The sequence below is a fragment of the Salmo salar genome, chromosome ssa09, assembly GCF_905237065.1.
Source record: "Salmo salar chromosome ssa09, Ssal_v3.1, whole genome shotgun sequence".
NCBI classification, from domain to species: Eukaryota; Metazoa; Chordata; class Actinopteri; order Salmoniformes; family Salmonidae; genus Salmo; species Salmo salar.
Window position 1 is genome coordinate 154,150,798 of NC_059450.1, and position 26,793 is coordinate 154,177,590.

Here is a 26,793-nt window from a genome sequence, read left to right on the forward strand (position 1 = left end):
AGGGACAGGGGTGGGACAGGGACAGGGACAGGGACAGAGACAGGGTAAGGGACAGGGACAGAGACAGGGACAGAGACAGGGACAGAGACAGGGTAAGGGACAGGGACAGAGACAGAGACAGGGACAGGGACAGAGACAGGGACAGAGACAGGGACAGGGACAGAGACAGGGTAAGGGACAGGGACAGGGACAGGGACAGGGACAGGGACAGAGACAGAGACAGGGACAGAGACAGAGACAGGGACAGGGACAGAGAAAGGGACAGGGACAGGGACAGAGACAGGGTAAGGGACAGGGACAGGGACAGGGAAAGAGACAGGGTAAGGGACAGGGACAGAGACAGGGACAAGGACAGGGACAGAGACAGGGTAAGGGACAGGGACAGAGACAGGGACAGGGACAGAGACAGGGTAAGGGACAGGGACAGGGACAGAGACAGGGTAAGGGACAGGGACAGGGACAGAGACAGGGACAGAGACAGGGTAAGGGACAGAGACAGGGACAGAGACAGGGACAGAGACAGGGACAGGGACTGGGACAGAGACAGGGACAGAGACAGGGTAAGGGACAGGGACAGAGACAGGGACAGAGACAGGGACAGAGACAGGGACAGAGACAGGGTAAGGGACAGGGACAGGGACAGAGACAGGGACAGGGACAGAGAAAGGGACAGGGATGGGGACAGGGACACGGACAGGGACAGAGACAGGGTAAGGGACAGGGACAGGGACAGAGACAGGGACAGGGACAGAGACAGGGTAAGGGACAGGGACAGGGACAGAGACAGGGACAGGGACAGAGACAGGGTAAGGGACAGAGACAGAGACAGGGACAGGGACAGAGACAAAGACAGGGTAAGGGACAGGGACAGGGACAGGGACAGAGACAGGGACAAAGACAGGGTAAGGGACAGGGACAGGGACAGAGACAGGGAGAGAGACAGGGTAAGGGACAGGGGTGGGACAGGGACAGGGACAGGGACAGAGACAGGGTAAGGGACAGGGACAGAGACAGGGACAGAGACAGGGACAGAGACAGGGTAAGGGACAGGGACAGAGACAGAGACAGGGACAGGGACAGAGACAGGGACAGAGACAGGGACAGGGACAGAGACAGGGTAAGGGACAGGGACAGGGACAGGGACAGAGACAGAGACAGGGACAGAGACAGAGACAGGGACAGGGACAGGGACAGAGAAAGGGACAGGGACAGGGACAGAGACAGGGACAGGGACAGAGACAGGGTAAGGGACAGGGACAGGGATAGAGACAGGGACAGGGACAGGGACAGGGACAGGGACAGAGACAGAGACAGGGTAAGGGACAGAGACAGGGACAGAGACAGGGACAGAGACAGGGTAAGGGACAGGGACAGGGACAGGGACAGAGACAGGGTAAGGGACAGGGACAGAGACAGGGACAGGGACAGGGACAGAGACAGGGTAAGGGACAGGGACAGAGACAGGGACAGGGACAGAGACAGGGTAAGGGACAGGGACAGGGACAGAGACAGGGTAAGGGACAGGGACAGGGACAGAGACAGGGACAGAGACAGGGTAAGGGACAGAGACAGGGACAGAGACAGGGACAGAGACAGGGACAGAGACAGGGACAGGGACAGAGACAGGGACAGGGACTGGGACAGAGACAGGGACAGAGACAGGGTAAGGGACAGGGACAGAGACAGGGTAAGGGACAGGGACAGAGACAGGGACAGAGACAGGGACAGAGACAGGGACAGAGACAGGGACAGAGACAGGGTAAGGGACAGGGACAGGGACAGAGACAGGGACAGAGACAGGGTAAGGGACAGGGACAGGGACAGAGACAGAGACAGGGACAGGGACAGGGACAGGGACAGGGACAGGGACAGAGACAGGGTAAGGGACAGGGACAGGGACAGGGACAGGGTAAGGGACAGAGACAGGGACAGGGACAGAGACAGGGACAGAGACAGGGTAAGGGACAGGGACAGGGACAGGGTAAGGGACAGGGACAGGGACAGGGACAGAGACAGAGACAGGGACAGAGACAGGGACAGAGACAGGGTAAGGGACAGGGACAGGGACAGGGACATCGGGGGATACCTAGTCATTTTTTGCGTCATCACTGCAGGCCATCATAACTCTCAAAAGCCGCTGTTACTTCTGAAGATAACTTTAGCAGCACCCTAAAAACCCGATTCAAATTTGACACAAACCTTCAAATAGGTAGGTAATGACACATTATATAAACTCTTTATAGTGTTTTATTTACATTTTAGAGGCGATAAGTTGGACAGATTGGGTGAAAAAAGAAGTTTCCCCACACGACATATCTCTCCTTTTCACTATCACGCAGTAGGTTTCCCACCCGCTTCCCCACCTGCTCGGCTGAGGGACCTTTACAGATCTGTGTGGGCTACAGAGAAGAGGAAGTCATTCAACATTATCAATCAATCAATCAAATGTATTTATAAAGCCCTTCTTACATCAGCTAATGTCACAAAGTGCTGTACAGAAACCCAGCCTAAAACCCCAAACAGCAAGCAATGCAGGTGTAGAAGCACGGTGGCTAGGAAAAACTCCCTAGAAAGGCCAGAACCTAGGAAGAAACCTAGAGAGGAACCAGGCTATGAGGGGTGGCCAGTCCTCTTCTGGCTGTGCCGGGTGGAGATTATAACAGAACATGGCCAAGATGTTCAAATGTTCATAAATGACCAGCAGGGTCAAATAATAATAATTACAGTAGTTGTCGAGGGTGCAACAAGTCAGCACCTCAGGAGTAAATGTCAGTTTACACTACTACTTTTGTTCTCAGAGTGAGTCCATGCAACTTTCTTTGTGATTTGTAAAGCACATTTTTACTCCTGAACTTATTTTGGTCATAACAAACAGATTGACTACTTATTGACTCAATACGTTTTAACTTTTTAATTTTTAATTGATAAAGACATTCTAAAAACCAAATTCCACTTTGACATGATCAACACATAAGCCTGGTGTGATCATACATATATAGTAGTAGTACATCTTTGTGCAGTTAACCTAATGTTTAACGTTAACTAACTCACTTTTGTACATAGCGCTGGTCCGTACAATTTATCTTATTTTAGCCCCCCCAAAAACGTAATACTTCCAGATCAACTGTAATGTCAATACCGTTGTAAAGCACAATTTCTCCCCTTTCCAACAAAATCAATGACGAGACCTTCATGATGCCCGTCTCTGCGTGATTCAAGAAGACAATGAGCTCCGTCGGGTCTTTTTAAAAATGGCGGGTGAGGAAGCGAAACCTACTGCGTGATAGTGAAATGGGAGATATGTTGTGGGGAACTGAGGCACGTCGGCATGAGAATAGTGAACTGAGGGACGTTGGTATGAGACTAGTGAACTGAGGCACGTTGGTATGAGACTAGTGAACTGAGGCACGTTGATATGAGACTAGTGAACTGAGGCACGTTGGTATGAGACTAGTGAACTGAGGTATGTTGATATGAGACTAGTGAACTGATATGAGACTAGTGAACTGAGGCATGTTGATATGAGACTAGTGAACTGATATGAGACTAGTGAACTGAGGCACATTGGTATGAGACTAGTGAACTGATATGAGACTAGTGAACTGAGGCACGTTGGTGTGAGACTAGTGAACTGAGGCACGTTGGTATGAGACTAGTGAACTGAGGCACGTTGATATGAGACTAGTGAACTGATATGAGACTAGTGAACTGAGGCATGTTGATATGAGACTAGTGAACTGATATGAGACTAGTGAACTGGGGCACGTTGATATGAGACTAGTGAACTGGGGCACGTTGGTATGAGACTAGTGAACTGATATGAGACTAGTGAACTGCGGCACGTTGATATGAGACTAGTGAACTGGGGCACGTTGGTATGAGACTAGTGAACTGATATGAGACTAGTGAACTGGGGCACGTTGATATGAGACTAGTGAACTGGGGCACGTTGATATGAGACTAGTGAACTGGGGCATGTTGATATGAGACTAGTGAACTGGGGCACGTTGGTATGAGACTAGTGAACTGGGGCACGTTGATATGAGACTAGTGAACTGAGGCACGTTGGTATGAGACTAGTGAACTGATATGAGACTAGTGAACTGGGGCACGTTGATATGAGACTAGTGAACTGGGGCATGTTGATATGAGACTAGTGAACTGGGGCACGTTGATATGAGACTAGTGAACTGAGGCACGTCGGCATGAGACTAGTGAACTGAGGCACGTTGATATGAGACTAGTGAACTGATATGAGACTAGTGAACTGGGGCACGTTGGTATGAGACTAGTGAACTGAGGCACGTTGGTATGAGACTAGTGAACTGAGGCACGTTGATATGAGACTAGTGAACTGGGGCACGTCGGCATGAGACTAGTGAACTGGGGCACGTTGGTATGAGACTAGTGAACTGGGGCATGTTGATATGAGACTAGTGAACTGGGGCATGTTGATATGAGACTAGTGAACTGAGGCACGTTGGTATGAGACTAGTGAACTGATATGAGACTAGTGAACTGAGGCACGTTGATATGAGACTAGTGAACTGAGGCACGTTGATATGAGACTAGTGAACTGGGGCATGTTGATATGAGACTAGTGAACTGAGGCAAGTTGATATGAGACTAGTGAACTGATATGAGACTAGTGAACTGGGGCATGTTGATATGAGACTAGTGAACTGGGGCACGTCGGCATGAGACTAGTGAACTGGGGCACGTTGGTATGAGACTAGTGAACTGATATGAGACTAGTGAACTGGGGCATGTTGATATGAGACTAGTGAACTGGGGCACGTCGGCATGAGACTAGTGAACTGGGGCACGTTGGTATGAGACTAGTGAACTGGGGCACGTTGGTATGAGACTAGTGAACTGGGGCATGTTGGTATGAGACTAGTGAACTGAGGCACGTTGATATGAGACTAGTGAACTGATTTGAGACTAGTGAACTGAGGCATGTTGATATGAGACTAGTGAACTGATATGAGACTAGTGAACTGAGGCACGTTGGTATGAGACTAGTGAACTGATATGAGACTAGTGAACTGAGGCACGTTGGTATGAGACTAGTGAACTGAAGCACGTTGGTATGAGACTAGTGAACTGAGGCACGTTGATATGAGACTAGTGAACTGATATGAGACTAGTGAACTGAGGCATGTTGATATGAGACTAGTGAACTGATATGAGACTAGTGAACTGGGGCACGTTGATATGAGACTAGTGAACTGGGGCACGTTGGTATGAGACTAGTGAACTGGGGCACGTTGGTATGAGACTAGTGAACTGATATGAGACTAGTGAATTGGGGCACGTTGATATGAGACTAGCGAACTGGTGCACGTTGGTATGAGACTAGTGAACTGATATGAGACTAGTGAACTGGGGCACGTTGATATGAGACTAGTGAACTGGGGCACGTTGATATGAGACTAGTGAACTGGGGCATGTTGATATGAGACTAGTGAACTGGGGCACGTTGGTATGAGACTAGTGAACTGGGGCACGTTGATATGAGACTAGTGAACTGAGGCACGTTGGTATGAGACTAGTGAACTGATATGAGACTAGTGAACTGGGGCACGTTGATATGAGACTAGTGAACTGGGGCATGTTGATATGAGACTAGTGAACTGGGGCACGTTGATATGAGACTAGTGAACTGAGGCACGTCGACATGAGACTAGTGAACTGAGGCACGTTGATATGAGACTAGTGAACTGATATGAGACTAGTGAACTGGGGCACGTTGGTATGAGACTAGTGAACTGAGGCACGTTGGTATGAGACTAGTGAACTGAGGCACGTTGATATGAGACTAGTGAACTGAGGCACGTTGGTATGAGACTAGTGAACTGATATGAGACTAGTGAACTGAGGCACGTTGATATGAGACTAGTGAACTGGGGCATGTTGATATGAGACTAGTGAACTGGGGCACGTTGGTATGAGACTAGTGAACTGATATGAGACTAGTGAACTGGGGCATGTTGATATGAGACTAGTGAACTGGGGCACGTTGATATGAGACTAGTGAACTGAGGCACGTCGGCATGAGACTAGTGAACTGAGGCACGTTGATATGAGACTAGTGAACTGATATGAGACTAGTGAACTGGGGCACGTTGGTATGAGACTAGTGAACTGAGGCACGTTGGTATGAGACTAGTGAACTGAGGCACGTTGATATGAGACTAGTGAACTGGGGCACGTCGGCATGAGACTAGTGAACTGGGGCACGTTGGTATGAGACTAGTGAACTGGGGCATGTTGATATGAGACTAGTGAACTGGGGCATGTTGATATGAGACTAGTGAACTGAGGCACGTTGGTATGAGACTAGTGAACTGATATGAGACTAGAGAACTGAGGCACGTTGATATGAGACTAGTGAACTGAGGCACGTTGATATGAGACTAGTGAACTGGGGCATGTTGATATGAGACTAGTGAACTGAGGCACGTTGATATGAGACTAGTGAACTGATATGAGACTAGTGAACTGGGGCATGTTGATATGAGACTAGTGAACTGGGGCACGTCGGCATGAGACTAGTGAACTGGGGCACGTTGGTATGAGACTAGTGAACTGATATGAGACTAGTGAACTGGGGCATGTTGATATGAGACTAGTGAACTGGGGCACGTCGGCATGAGACTAGTGAACTGGGGCACGTTGGTATGAGACTAGTGAACTGGGGCACGTTGGTATGAGACTAGTGAACTGGGGCATGTTGGTATGAGACTAGTGAACTGGGGCACGTTGATATGAGACTAGTGAACTGATATGAGACTAGTGAACTGGGGCACGTCGGCATGAGACTAGTGAACTGGGGCATGTTGGTATGAGACTATTGAACTGGGGCACGTTGGTATGAGACTAGTGAACTGGGGCATGTTGGTATGAGACTAGTGAACTGGGGCACGTTGATATGAGACTAGTGAACTGATATGAGACTAGTGAACTGGGGCATGTTGGTATGAGACTAGTGAACTGGGGCACGTTGGTATGAGACTAGTGAACTGGGGCACGTTGATATGAGACTAGTGAACTGGGGCACGTTGACATGAGACTAGTGAACTGGGGCACTTTGATATGAGACTAGTGAACTGGGGCATGTTGATATGAGACTAGTGAACTGGGGCATGCTGATATGAGACTAGTGAACTGGGGCACGTCGGCATGAGACTAGTGAACTGAGGCACGTTGATATGAGACTAGTGAACTGGGGCACGTTGATATGAGACTAGTGAACTGGGGCATGTTGATATGAGACTAGTGAACTGGGGCACGTTGGTATGAGACTAGTGAACTGGGGCACGTTGGTATGAGACTAGTGAACTGGGGCATGTTGATATGAGACTAGTGAACTGGGGCACGTTGATATGAGACTAGTGAACTGGGGCATGTTGGTATGAGACTAGTGAACTGGGGCATGTTGATATGAGACTAGCAGGCCACTGGGGGAAACAGCTGCAGTCCTTTTGATCACTAATGAGATCAGACGTTTCTACACCACAGTGACAGAATGCACTGCATTCACACACTCACACACACACACAGCCACACACAGCCACACACAGACGCAGTGGGCCTGTGGTCCATGTGTTGGCTCAGTACACAGCGTGATATCTTGTTTTGTGGACACATGGGAGTGAGGGAGGCAGACAGTGGGTGATATTCTATTTCTTTTATTTGTTTCAAATCTGACAGGAAGATGGATTATTGCAAACACAGGAGCCATCAGAGGTCCGGAGTGGAGGTCCATGGGACGGAGCCATGAGAAACCAGCCGTCAGATTACCACTCCCCGCCCGCTGCCATGGGAACCCAGCTCCGTTTATTTGTCTTGGGGTTCTGTTGTTTCATATATTTTCTCATGCCTTTGATGTATGGATCATGAAAGTTTCCCTATAGAAATGTATGTAGGCATTGTGTTCAACAGAGGAAATGAGGAAGAGAGGGAAAAAACTAGAGGAGAGAGGGAGCCAATTAAGGAAGGAGCGAGGGAGACAACTAAAGAAGGAGAAAAGGAGAGAGGGAGATAATGAAAGGAGGAGACATCTAAAGAAGGAGAGAGGTAGACAACTAAAGGAGATAAGGAGAGAGGGAGATAACTAAAGGAGAGAGGTAGACAACTAAGGAAGGAGAGAGGGAGACAACTAAAGAGGTAGACAAAAGAAGGAGAGAGAGAGATAACTAAAGGAGAGAAGAAGACAACTAAAGAAGGAGAGAAGGAGACAACTAGAGAAAGAAGACAACTAAAGAAGGAGAGAAGAAGACAACTAGAGGAGAGAAGAAGACAACTAAAGAAGGAGAGAAGGAGACAACTAAAGGAGATAAGGAGAGAGGGAGATAACTAAAGGAGAGAGGGAGACAACTAAAGAAGGAGAGAGAGAGATAACTAAAGGAGAGAAGAAGACAACTAAAGAAGGAGAGAAGGAGACAACTAGAGGAGAGAAGAAGACAACTAAAGAAGGAGAGAAGGAGATAACTAAAGGAGATAAGGAGATAACTAAAGAAGGAGAGAGAGAGATAACTAAAGGAGAGAGGTAGACAACTAAGGAAGGAGAGAGGAAACAACTAAAGAAGGAGAGAGGGAGACAACTAAAGAAGGAGAAAAGGAGATAACTAAAGAAGGAGAGAGAGAGATAACTAAAGGAGATAAGGAGAGAGGGAGATAACTAAAGGAGAGAGGTAGACAACTAAGGAAGGAGAGAGGGAGACAACTAAAGAAGGAGAGAAGGAGATAACTAAAGAAGGACAATAGGAGACAACTAATGGAGGTAAGGAGAAAGGGAGATAACTAAAGGAGAGAGGTAGACAACTAAAGAAGGAGAGAGGGAGAGAGGTAGACAACTAAAGAAGGAGAGAGGGAGATAACTAAAGAAGGACAGAGGGAGATAACTAAAGAGAGCATAAAATACAGGAAGAGTTTTGTGTATAGTGTTGTATAGTACCGCACATGCTGTCTCTAACTCTGAATGATCGGCTACGAAAAGCCAACTGACATGTATTCCTGATGGTGCTGATCTGTTGCACCCTCTACTGTCACGCCCTGATCTGTTACACCTGTCCATGTGCTTGTCTCCACCCCCTCCAGGTGTCGCCTGTCTCTCCCCACTTATCCTCCGGGTATTTATACCTGTGTTTTCTCTCTGTCTGTGCCAGTTCGTCTTGTTTGTTCAAGCTTACCAGCGTTTGTCCTGTCAGCCTCTCTTTTTCTTGTCCTCCTGGTTTTTGACCCTTGCCTGTCCTGACCACTCTGCCTGTCCCTGAGCTTGCCTGCCATCCTGTACCTTTGCTCCACCTCTGGATTACTGAACTCTGCCTGAGCCTTCCTGCCATCCTGTACCTTTGCTCCTACTCTGGATTATCGACCCCTGCCTGCCTTGACCTGTCGTTTGCCTGCCCGTTGTTACAATAAACATTGTTACTTCACACAGTCTGCACATGGGTCTTACCTTGATACCTGATACTCTACAACCAATGTGATAATTATTTGACCCTACTGGTCCTCTATGAACATTTGAACATCTTGGCCATGTTCTGTTATAATCTCCACCAGGCACAGCCAGAAGAGGACTGGCCACCCCTCATAGCCTGGTTCCTCTCTAGGTTTCTTCCTAGGTTCCTGCCTTTCTAGGGAGTTTTTCCTAGCCACCATGCTTCTACATCTGCATTGCTGGCTGTTTGTGGTTTTAGGCTGGGTTTCTGTATAGCACTTTGAGACATCTGCTGATGTAAAAAGGGCTTTATAAATACATTTGATGGTTGTGGCTCACTGTAAGTCAATATGGTTCTCAAAATGTAACCGATTTCACAGTGATTGTGTTAACATCTTTCATGTCTTGATGTTCAGTAGAAATATTTTTTACCCTCCACTCTGCTGAGGGATAAAGAGAAACATCTGGTGCTACTATAATTAGATTACTATGTACAGTATTTAGCCATGGGCATCAGTGAGGAATGGCCCTGTTGCAAGGAAAACACTGGTGAAATCAGAAGTGAAAAAAGGCTCTGTGGAATACCATTCATTTAGAGCAGTGGTAAACTTGTTATAGTCCTGTACCCCTTCAAACATTCAACCTCCAGCTGTACCCCTCTAGCACCAGGGTCAGCACACTCTCAAATGTTGTTTTTTTGCCATCATTGTAAGCCTGCCACACACACACTATACGATACATTTATTAAAACATAAGAATGAGTGAGTTTTTGTCACAACCCGGCTCGTGGGAAGTGACAAAGAGCTCTTATAGGACCAGGGCACAAATAATAATATAATAATCATTTTGCTCTTTATTTAACCATCTTACATATAAAACCTTATTTGTTCATCAAAAAGTGTGAATAACTCACCACAGGTTAATGAGAAGGGTGTGCTTGAAAGGATGCACATAACTCTGCAATGTTGGGTTGTATTGGAGAGAGTCTCAGTCTTAAATCATTTTCCACACACAGTCTGTGGCTGTATTTAGTTTCCATGCTAGTGAGGGCCGAGAATCCACTCTCACATAGGTATGTGGTTGCAAAGGGCATCAGTGTCTTAACAGCGCGATTTACCAAGGCAGGATACTCTGAGCGCAGCCCAATCCAGAAATCTGGCAGTGGCTTTTGAATAAATTCAATTTTCACAGAACCGCTTGTTGCAATTTCGATGAGGCTCTCTTGTTCAGATATCGGTAAGTGGACTGGAGGCAGGGCATGAAAGGGATAACGAATTCAGTTTGTGTCATCCGTTTCGGGAAAGTATCTGCGTAATTGTGCACCCAGCTCACTCAGGTGATTCGCTATATCACATTTGACATTGTCTGTAAACTTGAGTTCATTTGCACACAAAAAATCATACAATGACCTGTGTGTTGTCCTTGTTAATGAAGACAGAGAAGAGCTCCAACTTCTTAATCATAGCCTCAGTTTTGTCCTGCACATTGAATATAGTTGCGGAGAGTCCCTGTAATCCTAGATTCAGATCACTGAGGTGAGAAAAAACCTCACCCAGATAGGCCAGTAGTGTGAGAAACTCGTCATCATGCAAGCGGTCAGACAAGTAAAAATTATGGTCAGTAAAGAAAACTTTAAACTCATCTCTTAATGTAAAAAACGTGTCAATACTTTGCCCCTTGATAACCAACGCACTTCTTTCTTCATGTTGTAAAAGTGTTACATGGTCACTGCCCATATCATTACATAATGCAGAAAATACACAAGAGTTCAGGGGCCTTGGTTTAAGAAAGTTAACCATTTTCACTGTAGTGTCCAAAACGTCTTTCAAGCTGTCAGGCATTCCCTTGGCATCAAGAGCCTCTTGGTGGATGCTGCAGTTTACCCAAGTGGCGTCGGGAGCAACTGCTTGCACGCGCGTTACCACTCCACTATGTCTCTCTGTCATGGCTTTTGCACCATCAGTACAGATACCAACACATCTTGACCACCAAAGTACATTTGATGTCACAAAGCTGTCCAGTACTTTAAAAATATCCTCTCATGTTGTCCTGGTTTCCAGTAGTTTGCAGAAGAAGATGTCTTCCTTAATTGACCCCCCATAAACATAGCGGACATATACCAGCAGCTGTGCCAGGCCCGCCACATCTGTTTACTCATCCAGCTGTAACGCATAGAATTCACTGTTATGCGAAGCAGTAATTGTTTCAAAACATCTCCTGCCATGTCACTGATGCGTCGTGAAACAGTGTTGTTTGATGAAGACATTGTCTGTATAGTTTTTTGGGCCTTTTCCCCCAGCATTGTTCCAGCCATATCCACGGCAGCAGGAAGAATTAAGTCCTCCACAATAGTATGGGGCTTGCCTGTCCTAGCCACTCGGTAGCTCACCATATAAGACACTTCTAGCCCCTTCTCATTAATGGTATCTGTTGCTTTTATACATGTCTTACTACTCGAAAGTCGTCTTTAATCTCGCTCAAAAAACTCCTGTGGCTTATTTTTCAAATTGTCATGTTTTGTATCTAAATGTCTGCGCAAGAGTAAAGGTTTCCTGCGAGAGAGTAACGGTTAATGTGATTGGATGTTAATTGTTTGACTAGGCTACCTGTATTTGACATTGTGTTGTTATTTAGCTGAACACGAGATGGTATATTTTTATTTTTGGCAGTGAAACGAGGCTACTCAGGTGAGGAAAAAAACCCTCACCCAAATGTATAGCCCCGTTGGAAAATATAAATGTACTGTTTGAAAATGTTAAGATTTGTATACAATTTTTATGTAAAAAAAAAAAAAAAGAAAGTGAATCACATTTTTATTTGGCGTACCCCTGCTTGGGCATACCTGAGTTAGAGGATCCGCTGAGAAGGAATCTCCTCTGACAAATCGTTACATACTGCAGCCTCCCTCAGGTCACTCATCGTCATGTACAGATGTACACAAACATTGTTTTGCTATCCTAAACCTAACCCTAAACCTAACTCCTAACTCCTAACCCTAAACCTAACTCCTAACCCTAAAACTAACCCCTAACCCTAACCCCTAACCCTAACCCCTAACCCTAACCCTAACTCCTAACCATAACCCTAAACCTAACCCTAATCCCTAACTCCTAACTCCTAAACCTAACCCTGAACTTAACTCCTAACCCTAAACCTAACTCCAAACTCTAACTCCTAACTCCTAACTCCTAACTCTATCTCCTAAACCTAACCCTAACTCCTAACTCCTATCTCCTATCTCCTAACCCTAACTCCTAACCCTATCTCCTAAACCTAACCCTAACCCTATCTCCTAACCCTAACTCCTAAACCCTAACCCTAACTCCTAACTCCTAAACCTAACCCTATCTCCTAACTCCTAACCCTAACTCCTATCTCCTAACCCTAACTCCTAACGCCATCTCCTAACTCCTAACCCTAACCCCTAACTCCTAACTCCTAACCCTATCTCCTAACCCTAACCCTAACTCCTAACCCTAACCCCTAACCCTAACTCCTAACTTCTAACCCTAACTCCTAACTCCTAACCCCTAACCCTAACTCCTAACTCCTAACCTTAACTCCTAACCCTAACCCTAACTCCTAACCCTAACTCCTAACTCCTAACCCTAACTCCTAACCCTAACTCCTAACCCTAACTCCTAAACCCTAACTCCTAAACCCTAACCCCTAACTCCTAACTTCTAACCCTAACCCCTAACCCCTAACTCCTAACCCCTAACTCCTAACCCTATCTCCTAAACCTAACCCTAACCCAAATGTATAGCCCCGTTGGAAAATATAAATCTACTTTTTGAAAATGTTAAGATTTGTATACAATTTTTATGTAAAAAAAAAGTGAATCACATTTTTATTTGGCGTACCCCTAACCCTAACCCTAACCCTAACTCCTAACTCCTAAACCTAACCCTAACCCTAACCCTAACTCCTAACTCCTAACTCCTAACTCCTAACCCTAACCCTAACTCCTAACTCCTAAACCTAACCCTAACCCTAACTCCTAACTCCTAAACCTAACCCTATCTCTTAACTCCTAACCCTAACTCCTATCTCCTAACCCTAACTCCTAACTCCTAAACCTAACCCTAAACTTAACTCCTAACTCCTAACCCTATCTCCTAAACCTAACCCTAACTCCTATCTCCTAACCCTAACTCCTAACTCCTAACCCTATCTCCTAAACCTAACCGTAACTCCTAACCCTAACTCCTAAACCTAACCCTATCTCTTAACTCCTAACCCTAACTCCTATCTCCTAACCCTAACTCCTAACCCTATCTCCTAAACCTAACCCTATCTCCTAACCCTAACTCCTAACTCCATCTCCTAACTCCTAACCCTAACCCCAACTCCTAACTCCTAACCCTATCTCCTAACTCCTAACCCTAACTCCTAACCCTAACCCCTAACCCTAACTTCTAACCCTAACTCCTAACTCCTAACCCCTAACCCTAACTCTTAACTCCTAACCTTAACTCCTAACCCTAACCCTAACTCCTAACCCTAACTCCTAACTCCTAACCCTAACTCCTAACCCTAACTCCTAACCCTAACTCCTAAACCCTAACTCCTAAACCCTAACCCCTAACTCCTAACTTCTAACCCTAACTCCTAACCCCTAACTCCTAACCCCTAACTCCTAACCCTAACTCCTAACCCTAACTCCTAAACCCTAACCCCTAACTCCTAACTTTTAACCCTAACTCCTAACCCCTAACTCCTAACCCTAACTCCTAACTCCTAACCCCAACTCCTAACCCTAACCCCTAACCCTAACTCCTAACCCCTAACTCCTAACCCCTAACTCCTAACTCCAAACCCCTAACCCTAACTCCTAACTCCTAACCCTAACCCCTAACCCTAACTCCTAACCCTAACTCCTAACCCTAACCCTTAACCCTAACTCCTAACCCTAACTCCTAACCCTATCTCCTAAATCTAACCCTAACTCCTATCTCCTAACCCTATCTCCTAACTCCTAACTCCTAACCCTATCTCCTAAACCTAACCGTAACTCCTAACCCTAACTTCTAAACCTAACCCTATCTCCTAACTCCTATCTCCTAACCCTAACCCTATCTCCTAACTCCTAACCCTAACTCCTATCTCCTAACCCTAACTCCTAACCATATCTCCTAAACCTAACCCTAACTCCTATCTCCTAACCCTACCCCTATCTCCTAACCCTAACTCCTAACTCTATCTCCTAACTCCTAACCCTAACTCCTAACTCCTAACTCCTAACTTCTAACCCTATCTCCTAACCCTAACCCCTAACTCCTAACCCTAACTCCTAACCCTAACCCTAACCTTAACTCCTAACCCTAACCCTAACTCCTAACCCTAACTCCTAACTCCTAACTCCTAACCCTAACTCCTAACCCCTAACCCCTAACCCCTAACCCCTAACCCCTAACTCCTAACCCTAACTCCGAACCCTAACTCCTAACCCTAAGTCCTAACCATAAACATTAAATAGCCTATTTCCTTGTGGGGACTTTGCAAAATATCCCAACTTGTCATAATGATCCCTGTTTTAAGGAACCAAAAACACTGTTTGAATTCCTGAATCAAAAACACTGTTTGAATTCCTGAACCAAAAACACTGTTTGAATTCCTGAATCAAAAACACTGTTTGAATTCCTGAATCAAAAACACTGTTTGAATTCCTGAATCTGGCTCTGTTTAAAACATGCTGAACACATTGAAGATGGCTCCCTTCTTCTTCCTAGCCTCCTTCAGACTCTTCCTAGCCTCCTTCAGACTCTTCCTAGCCTCCTTCAGACTCTTCCTAGCCTCCTTCAGACTCTTCCTAGCCTCCTTCAGACTCTTCCTCCTTCAGACTCTTCCTAGCCTCCTTCAGACTCTTCCTAGCCTCCTTCAGACTCTTCCTAGCCTCCTTCAGACTCTTCCTCCTTCAGACTCTTCCTCCTTCAGACTCTTCCTAGCCTCCTTCAGACTCTTCCTAGCCTCCTTCAGACTCTTCCTAGCCTCCTTCAGACTCTTCCTAGCCTCCTTCAGACTCTTCCTAGCCTCCTTCAGACTCTTCCTCCTTCAGACTCTTCCTAGCCTCCTTCAGACTCTTCCTAGCCTCCTTCAGACTCTTCCTAGCCTCCTTCACTCTTCCTAGCCTCCTTCAGACTCTTCCTCCTTCAGACTCTTCCTAGCCTCCTTCAGACTCTTCCTAGCCTCCTTCAGACTCTTCCTAGCCTCCTTCAGACTCTTCCTAGCCTCCTTCAGACTCTTCCTATCCTCCTTCAGACTCTTCCTAGCCTCCTTCAGACTCTTCCTAGCCTCCTTCAGACTCTTTCTAGCCTCCTTCAGACTCTTCCTAGCCTCCTTCAGACTCTTCCTAGGCTCCTTCAGACTCTTCCTAGCCTCCTTCAGAAACATAAAGACAGATGATAAAGGAGACTCATCAGACAGAGGGGATCAACAGAGCCAGTGTTACACAGTCCAGACCACGGGACACAGCAGGGTTCAGGAGCCAGCCTTAATCAACTACAGGCCTGTGTTTGAAGACAAGGTACCACCACCATTATGCCTGGAGTTATATAAGAGCGACTAGTTCAGAGACAAAACTTGCTTCGGGCAAGTCAAGTTCAAGTTTCATTTATTGCAATTGTATACATTAGAATTGTCACATGTAGTGAAAAAACTTTTTCAAGGATACTGGGGTTAGCATGGCAATGAGGGTTAGCTGGGGGGGGGGGTTAGCTTAACCCAACCCACACACACACACACACACACACACACACACACACACACACACACACACACACACACACACACACACACACACACACACACACACACACACACACACACACACACACACACACACACACACACACACACACACACACACACACACACACATACACTGATGAGGGCAATGTCTATGTTTCTTATACAGTCTGACACAACTCACTTCATAACATTACTGAACCCTGACTAATACAAATGAGTAACAGTGAATCACAGTTCAATGATGCTACAAAACGTTCATTCCCACGATCCACTGTTTGCTAAATGGTGTTAAAGACAGTTCCTATGGAGTCCCTGCTACAGAATGGGTCGTGGGCTAGATATCTGACCAATCATGTTCACATATCGGAAGGTCAGAAAGCAGTCATAGGTCAGGACTCAAACCAGCGCTGAAGGTTGGGGATGGTGTTAGTCCGGAGTCTGTGATTCCGCACGGCGCGACACGCTGTGCAGTAATGCTCCGCCCAGAAGGCAGTCAGGTGCACGCTGTAGCTCCTCCTCCAGGCCAGGTGTCTCTGCAGGAGGGCGGGGCTCCGGCGTAGCAGCAACAGGTATTGGGCGAGCAGGCGGGGAGAAGGGAAGTCGTCCACATGGATAAAGGCCTCAGGGGGGAGGAAGCGTTCGTAGTTTTCCCGCGGCGGCCCGAGAACTACAGGAACGGCCCCGGCCAGTAAGGAGTTCCAGAGCTTCTCGGTGATGTAGTCGGTGTGCTGTGAGTTCTCCAACGCCAGATAAAACAGGTAGCGCCTCACTGTGCGCACAACAGTGCTGTCCTCTGGCAGTGGCACACCTGCACGCCCCAACACATCCACGCCAACGTAGTTAACCAGCCGACGGTAATACGCCACGCGGGCCTGCGACTCCGACCAGTTACTGATGACCCAGGCCAGTAGGTGGGGCCGTCTGGGGTGTGTGTGTGGGGCGGCGTTGGCGTGAGGGCGAAAGCGGGGAACCAGGTAGCCGTAAGGGAGGAATATGTCTGAATCTGCACGGTAGGTCATGGTGAGATTGAACACGCCCTCAAACCGCCACAGGCCACGAGTGTGAGACGGGGACTCAAAATTCATCCAAATCCATTTCTGGCCACGGGGTCGTGGGTCGGACGGGAGTGCCGTGGTGTTGGTCGTTATCTCACGGTGGTGCATGATGATGGCGTCGGCCCCAGGGTACATGCGTCGGTCGTCGGTCAGTACGCACCCACGGATTCCAAAGCGCGCCTCACAGTCCGGCAGTCTACGGTAATGGCCGAAGGGGTGAGTCCACAGAAGAAGGGTGACATCTCTGGGTTCACCTTCAGCCAGAGGGAAGGGTTGCTGTCGCGGGTCCGGGAGATTGAGCAAACACACTCCAAGGAGGAAAAAGAGCGCACCGCCGAGAGCAACGAAACATGACGTTCTCAGAACAGTCACTCTACGTGTTTTGCTTCGGCGCAGACCGGGGCGCTTAGCAGCTCTGGGAGAGGTAGAACTACCCCCTGTTACCCACTGAGTAAGCCACTGAGTTATCTCCATGAAATCCAGTCAAACTTCCAGGCCTTATTTCCAGTTAGTCATCCAGCACCCTCTTCCATTAACTCCAGAAGTTCTACAAATGTAATGTCCACTTCCCTGTAACATTCTCCTCTCCATTCACCTGGTGTAGTCTAGAACTCAAAATAACTGATCTCTCCACTCACCTGGTGTAGTCTAGAACTCAGAATAACTGATCTCTCCATTCACCTGGTGTAGTCTAGAACTCAGAATAACTGTTCTCTCCATTCACCTGGTGTAGTCTAGAACTCAGAATAACTGATCTTTCCATTCACCTGGTGTAGTCTAGAACTCAGAATAACTGATCTCTCCATTCACCTGGTGTAGTCTAGAACTCAGAATAACAGATGTCTTTCACCTGGGATTCCAAGGAGAAAAGTTACGGTCCTCCTTCTTTATCCCTTGGCTGTGAGAAAAACCAGTCGGCCCATTCTCAGGTAAACATCAAGTTCCTTTGTCTCTGCTCTGTCAGGAGAGATAAGGATCTCTGCCACTGGATAATGTGTAGACTAGTTTTACCTGAGCCGTGTTGTTGGTGAATGCATGAGCAAACGGATACACCGTTCTGCGCAAAATACTTGACGTGGCAGGCAGCATGCGACTTCCTGTTACCGGTGAATGGGGTCTTTGTAGCCCTGAGAGGCTCTTTCAGGACAGCGAGAGTAAACATGCTGCCCTGCAGAGCGAGGACTGCTATGTAGCCCAGAGGTACTGCTTGGACCAACAACCATGGTTAAAATCCAGACCTCTTGGTAAAATCCATAGAACAGGGAGGCACAGGCTCAGGCAAAGTGAAGCCGTACGTTTCAGAGTGAACAACATAGATAGACATCATTTAGGAGAAAAAAATGCCTATACTGTGCTTGGACCAGGGGTTATTTTCCAGTCACTTCGTTCTGAAAAGAAACACATTTTTTTCATTCCATTCCACTGTTCCCGACTAGCAAAATAAAGTTCTGAACTGGTTCGGTACAACAACAAAAAATCAACGGTTTATATCGTTCCTTTCTGTTCTTTTGAAACCTCTGAAATCAATGGTTGCTATGGCATGGGCAAGCTATGGATAGTAGTTAGTTGTTTACATGCATTTGACAGACAAGTATAGGGCACAAGATTTAGTTGAACACAAACCCAAGCATATATGCGGAAAGTAGGGGTGCTGTAGGGTGCTGCAGCACCCCCTGAAAAATCTGAATTTAAAAAAATACTAAATGAAATAATCTTCACAAAAGCAGGACCTTTACTACTCCTGTATTCATGGCTGGTCCTGGCCATTATTGCTGCCCTAGGAGAAACAAAACTATTGCCACCCCTGCAAAACTAGAAGTCTCAGTAAGCTAAATTAAGTTGAAAAGATGTCTAAAAAACGTATTTTCCAGGCGTTGAAGTTAGGTTCTGAATGAAAGATGAAAAGTTATTTTCTGTAAGTTTAAAATACATATTTTTCAGGACATTGAAAAATACATATTGTAATGTAACAGCAGGGAGCAGGTCGCGAACCCTCGACCTTCTAGCCCGAAGTCCAGCGCGCTATCGACTGTGCCGCAAAAGCATGCTCAAACGGTTGTTACAATATTTTCCGGAAGTTGAAATCAGGTTCATTTTCGGTTCTGAATGAAAGTTGAAAATAAGTAATTTATAGATGTCTATGTTTGGGCCAAATCAACCGGACAAAATCTGAACCAACTGTTTCAGATTTGGTCCGGACCGGACCAAAAACCAACGTCCGTGTATGTGGAAATCAAGGCCGGTCAGGAACTGCACCAAAATGAGACATCCAAAAGGCGTCGGCGTTGGTCTGTGCTCACAGAGGTGTAGCCTACAGTGTTGTCTGAAATTGAATTGTATGAATACCCATCTATGTGGTAAGCCTACCGTTTGTAAAACACAAAACAACGACTTCCGGACAAAATAACAAATAGATCTTCAAAAGACTTTGGCTCGTGCTTACTGTGGTATAGCCTACCATGTCGGCCCGCAATGGAATTTTATGAATGCCTATTTGCAATGTGTTTACACAGTGGGAAATGCAGAAGTATTTTCTTTTTCGCTATGATCACCTTGTCAAAAGATGTTGGATACAAACGTGAAACCACTGATCATAACAATGGGGTGAAACTCCTGGACAACAGCTGTGATTGTCCATTCCATATTGTCCATTTTATTTTGACCTGTCCTGTTTTTAGGATATGTTATTTGTTAACATGACAGCTTGTTTTTTTTTTTTGATATTGCGCCATTTAGATTAGTCTTTTTGATCTGAGAAACCTGCATGATGTAAAAAGTGTCCGTCTCATCCAGCCTGTAGGCTACAGAAAAGGACACACACTCTTTCTACCATTTCCTAAATCTGATACCTGATTTCTGTTAGGTTATCTTCTTGACGGAACGTTGGTAGAGGACAGTAGCAATGCGTCTCTCCAACAGCACCCGGAGAGGCCGCTGGGAATGGACAAGCGAAATATTTTGCGCCCCTGCCTTTGACAAAGTAGGCACAGCTTAAAAAAAAACATATGACACTGGTTGAGAGAAATTGTCATTGTTTTAAGGGCAGAATTACGAGGTTTTATGTGCTGTCTTGGTCAGTTTAGCTCAGAAAATGCCACCCTCTTCAATCTGCGCCATAGGCGGCTGCCTAATGAGCAGTCCGGCCTTACTTGTATTAGCTGATCGATATTGCCCTCTGCAGCACGGAAAACATTGTTTTTCTCTCACAAAAGGAGTGCACTAAGCCTTTACTACTCCTGTATTAGCGGACTGATAGGGAAGTTTGCAGCGTGGGGAGAAATCAACATGCGCACGATGGCCTGAAGTTTGCATGTTTTGGCAAGAGTAGACAGGCTACTTTCCTCTTGCGACGCTAATTTTCCATACAGTCCACCAGGGGGCTCTATTCGCCCAGTATTGCTGTCGTTTACTTCTGGGCCTCATCAATTGCTTTTGGTATTTCAGAGGAATTTAGGAACAGGAGACTCAAACAGAACACATATAACACACATCAAGGTGAATAAAAGTGTCTTCATATTAAAACCAATCAAATGTCTCAAGGCTCTTATCCGGGTGCTTGTTTTATAAGGCATAGGCCCACTCATAATGCACTTCAGTCTTCTTAAAATTGTCTGGCCTCCAGAGAAGCCATGTTTTATTTAAATGAATGAATAAATGAAAGGCCAGAGAAGACGCAGAGAGAGATTGAAAACGGTGTGAGATTTGAGATGTGAGCTTTGTGTTCTTGTAGAGGTCTGTGGTAGAAAAACAACCTAACCAGCGAGACTAACTCTCTCTATAGACCTGCCAGGATGTACAGACTGTACAGACAGTCTCACTGTTCTGTCCCGTTGTGTGACAATGAGAGGAAGAAGCCGCCAGATGCAGAATGTCTCCAGTGGACTCCCCAATCCATTCCCGACATCTAGTCCCTACGTTTCCCCCCCCGCCTCCCCCCACTCTGAGAGAGAGACAGCTAACAGCCCAGTCAGCTGTACTTCCCATGTCCCATAAGGAGCCTTGTACTCCCTCTCTCTGCATTATTTAACTATTCATTCATGTGAACAGTTCTATTTCCAGACCATTCTTTTTTCTTCACACATACAAGGAAGAGTTTTGCATGAAACGATTTAGAACACTGACTGAACACCATGTTGGAGTGAAGATAAACTGGTTTCCTGCAAAGATAAATCTGATTGGTTAGTGCTGGTACAGTCAATAATCCATTGAAGTATCGACAGAAGACTAATCAACTAGACACTACCAGTAGAGATGCAGTATATTACAGGAGACTAATCAACTAGACACTACCAGTAGAGATGCAGTATATTACAGGAGACTAATCAACTAGACACTACCAGTAGAGATGCAGTATATTACAGGAGACTAATCAACTAGACACTACCAGTAGAGATGCAGTATATTACAGGAGACTGAGTCCAGCTCTCTGCTGTGCTCTTGTTTATTTCTGCTCGTCTGCCTGTCCAACAGATGAAGATAAGAGGACATATCATGTCAATGTGTTTGTTTGTCAGTTCGTGTGTGTGTGTGTGTGTGTGTGTGTGTGTGTGTGTGTGTGTGTGTGTGTGTGTGTGTGTGTGTGTGTGTGTGTGTGTGTGTGTGTGTGTGTGTGTGTGTTTAGGCCTTTTTCTCCCTGTGATAATACACACTCCTCAGGATAGGCCCCAGGCTCTTAACTCATCTTTATCGATTTTCTCTTTCTATTCTGTTCTCTTTTTTCTCCCTCTCTCCCAGGGGATGGAATGTCTCAATTCTTTCCAGGGAGGACCCAGACAGACAGAGAGAGAGAGAGAGAGAGAGAGAGAATGCAGAGGGGGCTCTGAGAGTGCGCTGGTCACTGAGGCCCTCGCTGACCCCTGATCTTGATCTTGACATCAGAGGTGACCCCTGGGGTCAAAGGTCATGTGAAAGTGCCATTCCGGCGATTCACTCCGCCGCCGGGTGATGATGATCTTGTCCAGTCTTCCCTAGCTGTCTGACGTGATTGGTGGGGGCGGCACATAGCCTAACAGTTAAGAGCGTTGGGCCAGTAACTGAAAGGTTGCTGGTTCGAATCCCTGAGCCGACTAGGTACTTAACCATAATTTCTCCTGTAAGTCGCTCTGGATAAGAGTGTCTGCTAAATTACTAAAATGCAAATGTAGTGGGGAGCTCAACCTCAGACCCCCCCCCAGGGCCACACATCCATGTCTGCCTCTCCCCCACAACCACGGCCGGGCCTGCTAAGAGCATCCACCCTCACAGGCTTAGTTAATGAGGAGAGAAAGTGAGACAGCGGCGAGAGGTTGTGGGTGAGAGCCAGAATATCTGTTTGTTTTAACAGCACACTCTGGAAAGGAGATATGATTGATGGCCCCTTGCAGCCTTGGAATTCAGATCAGATGTACATAAACTGCTTGCTAAAAGTACAATTCTAAATGACGCATCAGCAGATCACGCACATCCGAAAGCTAAAAAAAAAAAAAAGCAATATTCTTCGTATCATCTGACCTCACTACACAAACAACCAAGTTCCCCATTCCTGTGACTCCTTTGAGGGAAGTCAAGAATAACAACAAAAATTCATAAGCCTGTAGGTGTTCTCTCAAACCAGTCTTTCTGGTTGGATTGGGGAGCATCTTACCCTACCTAGGACAAGTCTAAGTCAACAGACAGAACAACATGAGGAAGAGCTCTTCTCCCTGAATTATGGCCTTAATAAGTCAAGTATGAAAGTACTTATCAGCCCTGAACGCCCTCACTTAGAATATAAACAAACTGTTCAAAATAGCTTTAACCGTGTCATCAATGATGAAGTGAAGTAATTATTACATTTTTAAAAAACCCAGCTCCAAATGTAATTGAAGGGGCACTATATCTTGGCTGTGAAATTATAAAATGTCTATGATTAGAATACAAAAAAGCTATGAACTGTAATTTGACAGCCTAAAAGCCAGGCTCACAAAGAGGCCATTAAAAGCCTCATTAGCCTAAAGGGCAGTCAGTCGGGTGGATTAAACACAAATAACTAAATTGGAAAATGCAATCAGGGCTCTGGTTGATAAAAAGTAAATAAAATACAAAAAAATGCAACACTTTAAAGGCCCAATGCAGCTGTTTTTATCGCAATATCAAATAATTTCTGGTTAACAATTAAGTACCTTACTGTAATAGTTGTACATTCAAATGGTCAAAAAGAAACATACATCGTTTTTTTGTTGTTGCTATTTTTATCTAAATCGTGTTTCCAAGTTGGAAACTCTGGAATCTTTCTAGATCTCAGACTTTCCAACTAGAGGATCACTGGCATCATGATTTGACCTAGAGTTTGCAGTTGTATTGAAAGCACCATATTTCTCACTGCAATAATTTTGTTAGGAATGTCTGGGAGTGGTCCGAGTGGGAGACTGAAAACTAGCTGTTATTGGCAGAGAGTTTTATCTCCCTTTGTTACTGGTCTATTAACCAATTTACCGCCTGGTGATGTCACAAGGCAAGATGAAACTCAAAAGCTACCGAATAGAAGGTAGAAGGGGGATAGTGGACTACACTAGACTTTTAAGTCAACAATGCAATGCTTACAGTCTGAATGATTACGACTGCCAATGGATCATAATTTGGTGTGTGCATGTGTGTACTGCTATTACTAATTGTAATGATACGCACAGCCTAAAGAAAAGTTATGACAATCGTAAAAAAATCTTTGGATAAATGGTTAAAAGTTGTCATTTAAAATATATAAAACCAATGATGCATGTAAGTAAGACGTGTAAGCATGTGTTTTCTTTGTGAAAACCAAACAATATACTAAGAGCGTCAGTTCACGGGCCATTTAGAAGATCCAGTCCATATTTTACCATCTAGAAAACTGCCAGCACCCGCTTTACATGGCAGTGTTGAAAACAGTAGGTTCCCGTTCAATAACAGCTCCGCTCCGTGATTTCTGTGTTCCCCTGAACTCCAACCCTGACTCTCTCTGTCAGCTTCTCATTCCGTCTCAATATGCCTCAAGATGGCGGCCAATGCGGGATCAATGTTTCAATATTGGAAGCGCTTTGATTTACAACTACTGCAGGTCAGTTTCCATTCTCCTCATTTCAGTTGTTTTGTACCATTTCGATATTGTGTTGCTGAGTTCGGTGCAATGGACGATATGTTTTGGGTTCGAATGGCTTTTCTGTCGGTATTTGGGTCCGTTTGTAGAGAGACAGAGCTCTTCTCCTATTGATGAAAGTGGTTTTGTCGCTGATCGGAAATTGATCCTCTTTGTTGAATTGCCATCGATCCGCTGTCGCCCTGGTGACGGTGCGGGGTAACGCCGTTACCGCATGAAACCACCATGCTGAGTCCCGAGCAGACCATCATATCCCCCAGAAATACACGCATGTCTCCTGGTCAACTTTTCTTTTTAGCATGAAGTAGCTAGCCAGCCAGCTAGCTGGTTTGGTATTGTCAGCTTGGTCTGTAGCTTGTGTTTGTTGGCTGTTTTGGAGAAAAAGGCCATTATTAAGTGCGTGGAAGAGAATAACGCTGTGATCCGTGATGACCTCTCCGGCTGTCAGATCACACAGACGCGTCGACACGTTTCAGTTTCACACTAACTTTGTAGCCCGATAGATTTGAACACATTCGGTGTATTTTTAGTGATGAACATGTTAAAACAGTCATCACTAACACAGAGAGGCTGATGCCTACATACAGACTATAAATCACTGGCCACTTTTAATAAATGGATCACTAGTCACTTTAATAACGTTTACATCTTGCATTACTTATCTCATGTATACACTGTATTTTATACCATCTATTTCGTCTTGCATATGCCGCTCGGTCATATATTTATTGCATATATGTATATATTCTTATTCCTTTACTTAGATTTGTGTGTATGAGGTAGTTGTTGTGAAATTGTTAGATGACTTGTTAGATATTACTGCACTGTCAGGAACTAGAAACACAAGCATTTCACTACACTCGCAATAACATCTGCTAACCATGTGTATGTGACTGATTTGATTTGATATCAAAACAACTAGTTTAGTTAGGTTAGTTAACAGCTAAAGATAGCTTGTGTTGTTGTTGAAGCGTGCGTGGTAACAGCACTTCCACCCAGGCAGCAGCTGGCAGCTGGCTAAACCCTTTGAGCGCTCTTCTCATCTTGTATTATATTACATTTTTAACGAACACGAAAACATTAGTGTAGGAAATTGTATTTGTATGCCAGACAAGTGGCACATTTTGGCCTACTTACTAGCAATCTACGTTATATATGTGGCATAACGTTTCATTCTTTTTTTTTAGTCAGGTAGGTTCTGAATTTGGTTTTAGGTGGAAATGTACAATGTTGGGAGGGGGGAAAAACAGCCGATTTTATAGTAGGGGGGGAAAAAATGGGTGAGACATATACTTATCACGTTCAATAAGGGCTGTAGTCTAAATCTGTGCTTGGCCATATGCGACTATGCTTCACTCATGATCTATAATCAAGGCTCATCTTCATTTATCAAAATGGATTTGATCCATTCTGGTGTTGCCTGTGATTCATCTACAGATGAAATTCTTTTTGTAATGTGCACCCCCCTCTCCTCCTTTTTTCCCCCCTCTTTGAAGTGGAGTGTCTACATTTTGTCTAGGATCAGTTTTTTCATACATTGACTGCCAGCGCAGTGCACTGCACAGCCAGGACATGAAATATGCATCGCATAAGTTTGTGATAAGGCCCTGAGTAATCATGGCAAAGGCCCATCAGATGTTGTTAGTCGGGACAGTGAATCTGGGATTCAGAGCTGCGGAGTAGAGGCCAGTAGGCCTGTCTGGATGATGGGAACCAGCCGGAGCTGTGTGCTCTCAGAACTCTCTGTCTGTCCCGTCCTGTCCCGTCCCGTCCCGTCCGTCCGTCTGTCGGTCCCGTCCCGTACGTACTCAGGCTTGTCAGTTGTTTGCAAACTTTGCAGTTGCCTCGCTCCCTGTCTGACCAGAAGCTGGTGCTTATAGTGGTGGATTCTGCCAGAGGCGTCATGCCCATAGGGGGCACATGGGCACCTGCCCCCCCTCACATTTGTCCTGTTTAATAATGTTATTACTATTAGACGCCTAGAAATTTTATGAAGTTGGCTTTAGCTAGCCTAGTTAGATTCCCAACTCCCACTATGTTACCAAGAAGCCAAATCAGGCTATCAGTCAAGTTATAGCAGCCATCTTGTCTAAGTATCTTAGGTGGCAGACTTTAGGTTGGTAGACTACAAAAGCAAGCAATAACTAAATGTACTGAATAAGACTCATATTCCTTTAAATCTTTTACCCAGATTTTAGCAGAGATTCAGATAATCATATTTTGTTTCTTTAAGATGTAAAAGAACCAGCCGTCAGAAGAATAGACGGCTGAAGAAGTACGCTTAAAAATACAGTACAAAAAATGCATTAAATGAAATGTATGAAATGTATGCATCCACTCTGGATAAGAGCGTCTGCTAAATGACTAAAATGTAAATGTACGTAAAAAGAGACATATTTTGACATTGCATGATGGTTATGGCTCTAGAATGCAGGAAAAAAAGCTGT

The 26,793-nt window shown here is 45.5% G+C and overlaps 2 protein-coding genes across 5 annotated transcripts in view; one reads left to right on the plus strand and one right to left on the minus strand.

Annotated features, from left to right (window-relative positions):
* Positions 1–16,319: 16,319 nt before the first annotated feature.
* On the minus strand, positions 16,320–18,294 carry LOC106613354 (alpha-(1,3)-fucosyltransferase 4-like). Its single transcript, XM_014215472.2, has one exon. The coding sequence runs from the start codon at positions 17,725–17,727 to the stop codon at positions 16,588–16,590; it is 1,140 nt and encodes a 379-aa protein (XP_014070947.1). The 5' UTR covers positions 17,728–18,294; the 3' UTR covers positions 16,320–16,587.
* Positions 18,295–24,185: 5,891 nt separating this feature from the next.
* The window catches only part of LOC106613316 (protein CASP), a 179,852-nt gene continuing 177,244 nt past the window's right edge, over positions 24,186–26,793 (plus strand). For all 4 annotated transcript variants that reach the window (XM_045724853.1, XM_045724854.1, XM_045724855.1 and 1 more), the window contains exon 1: positions 24,186–24,307. In XM_045724853.1, the coding sequence (XP_045580809.1) occupies positions 24,245–24,307 (63 nt within the window). In that variant the 5' untranslated portion in view covers positions 24,186–24,244. The remainder of the gene's footprint in view (positions 24,308–26,793) is intronic.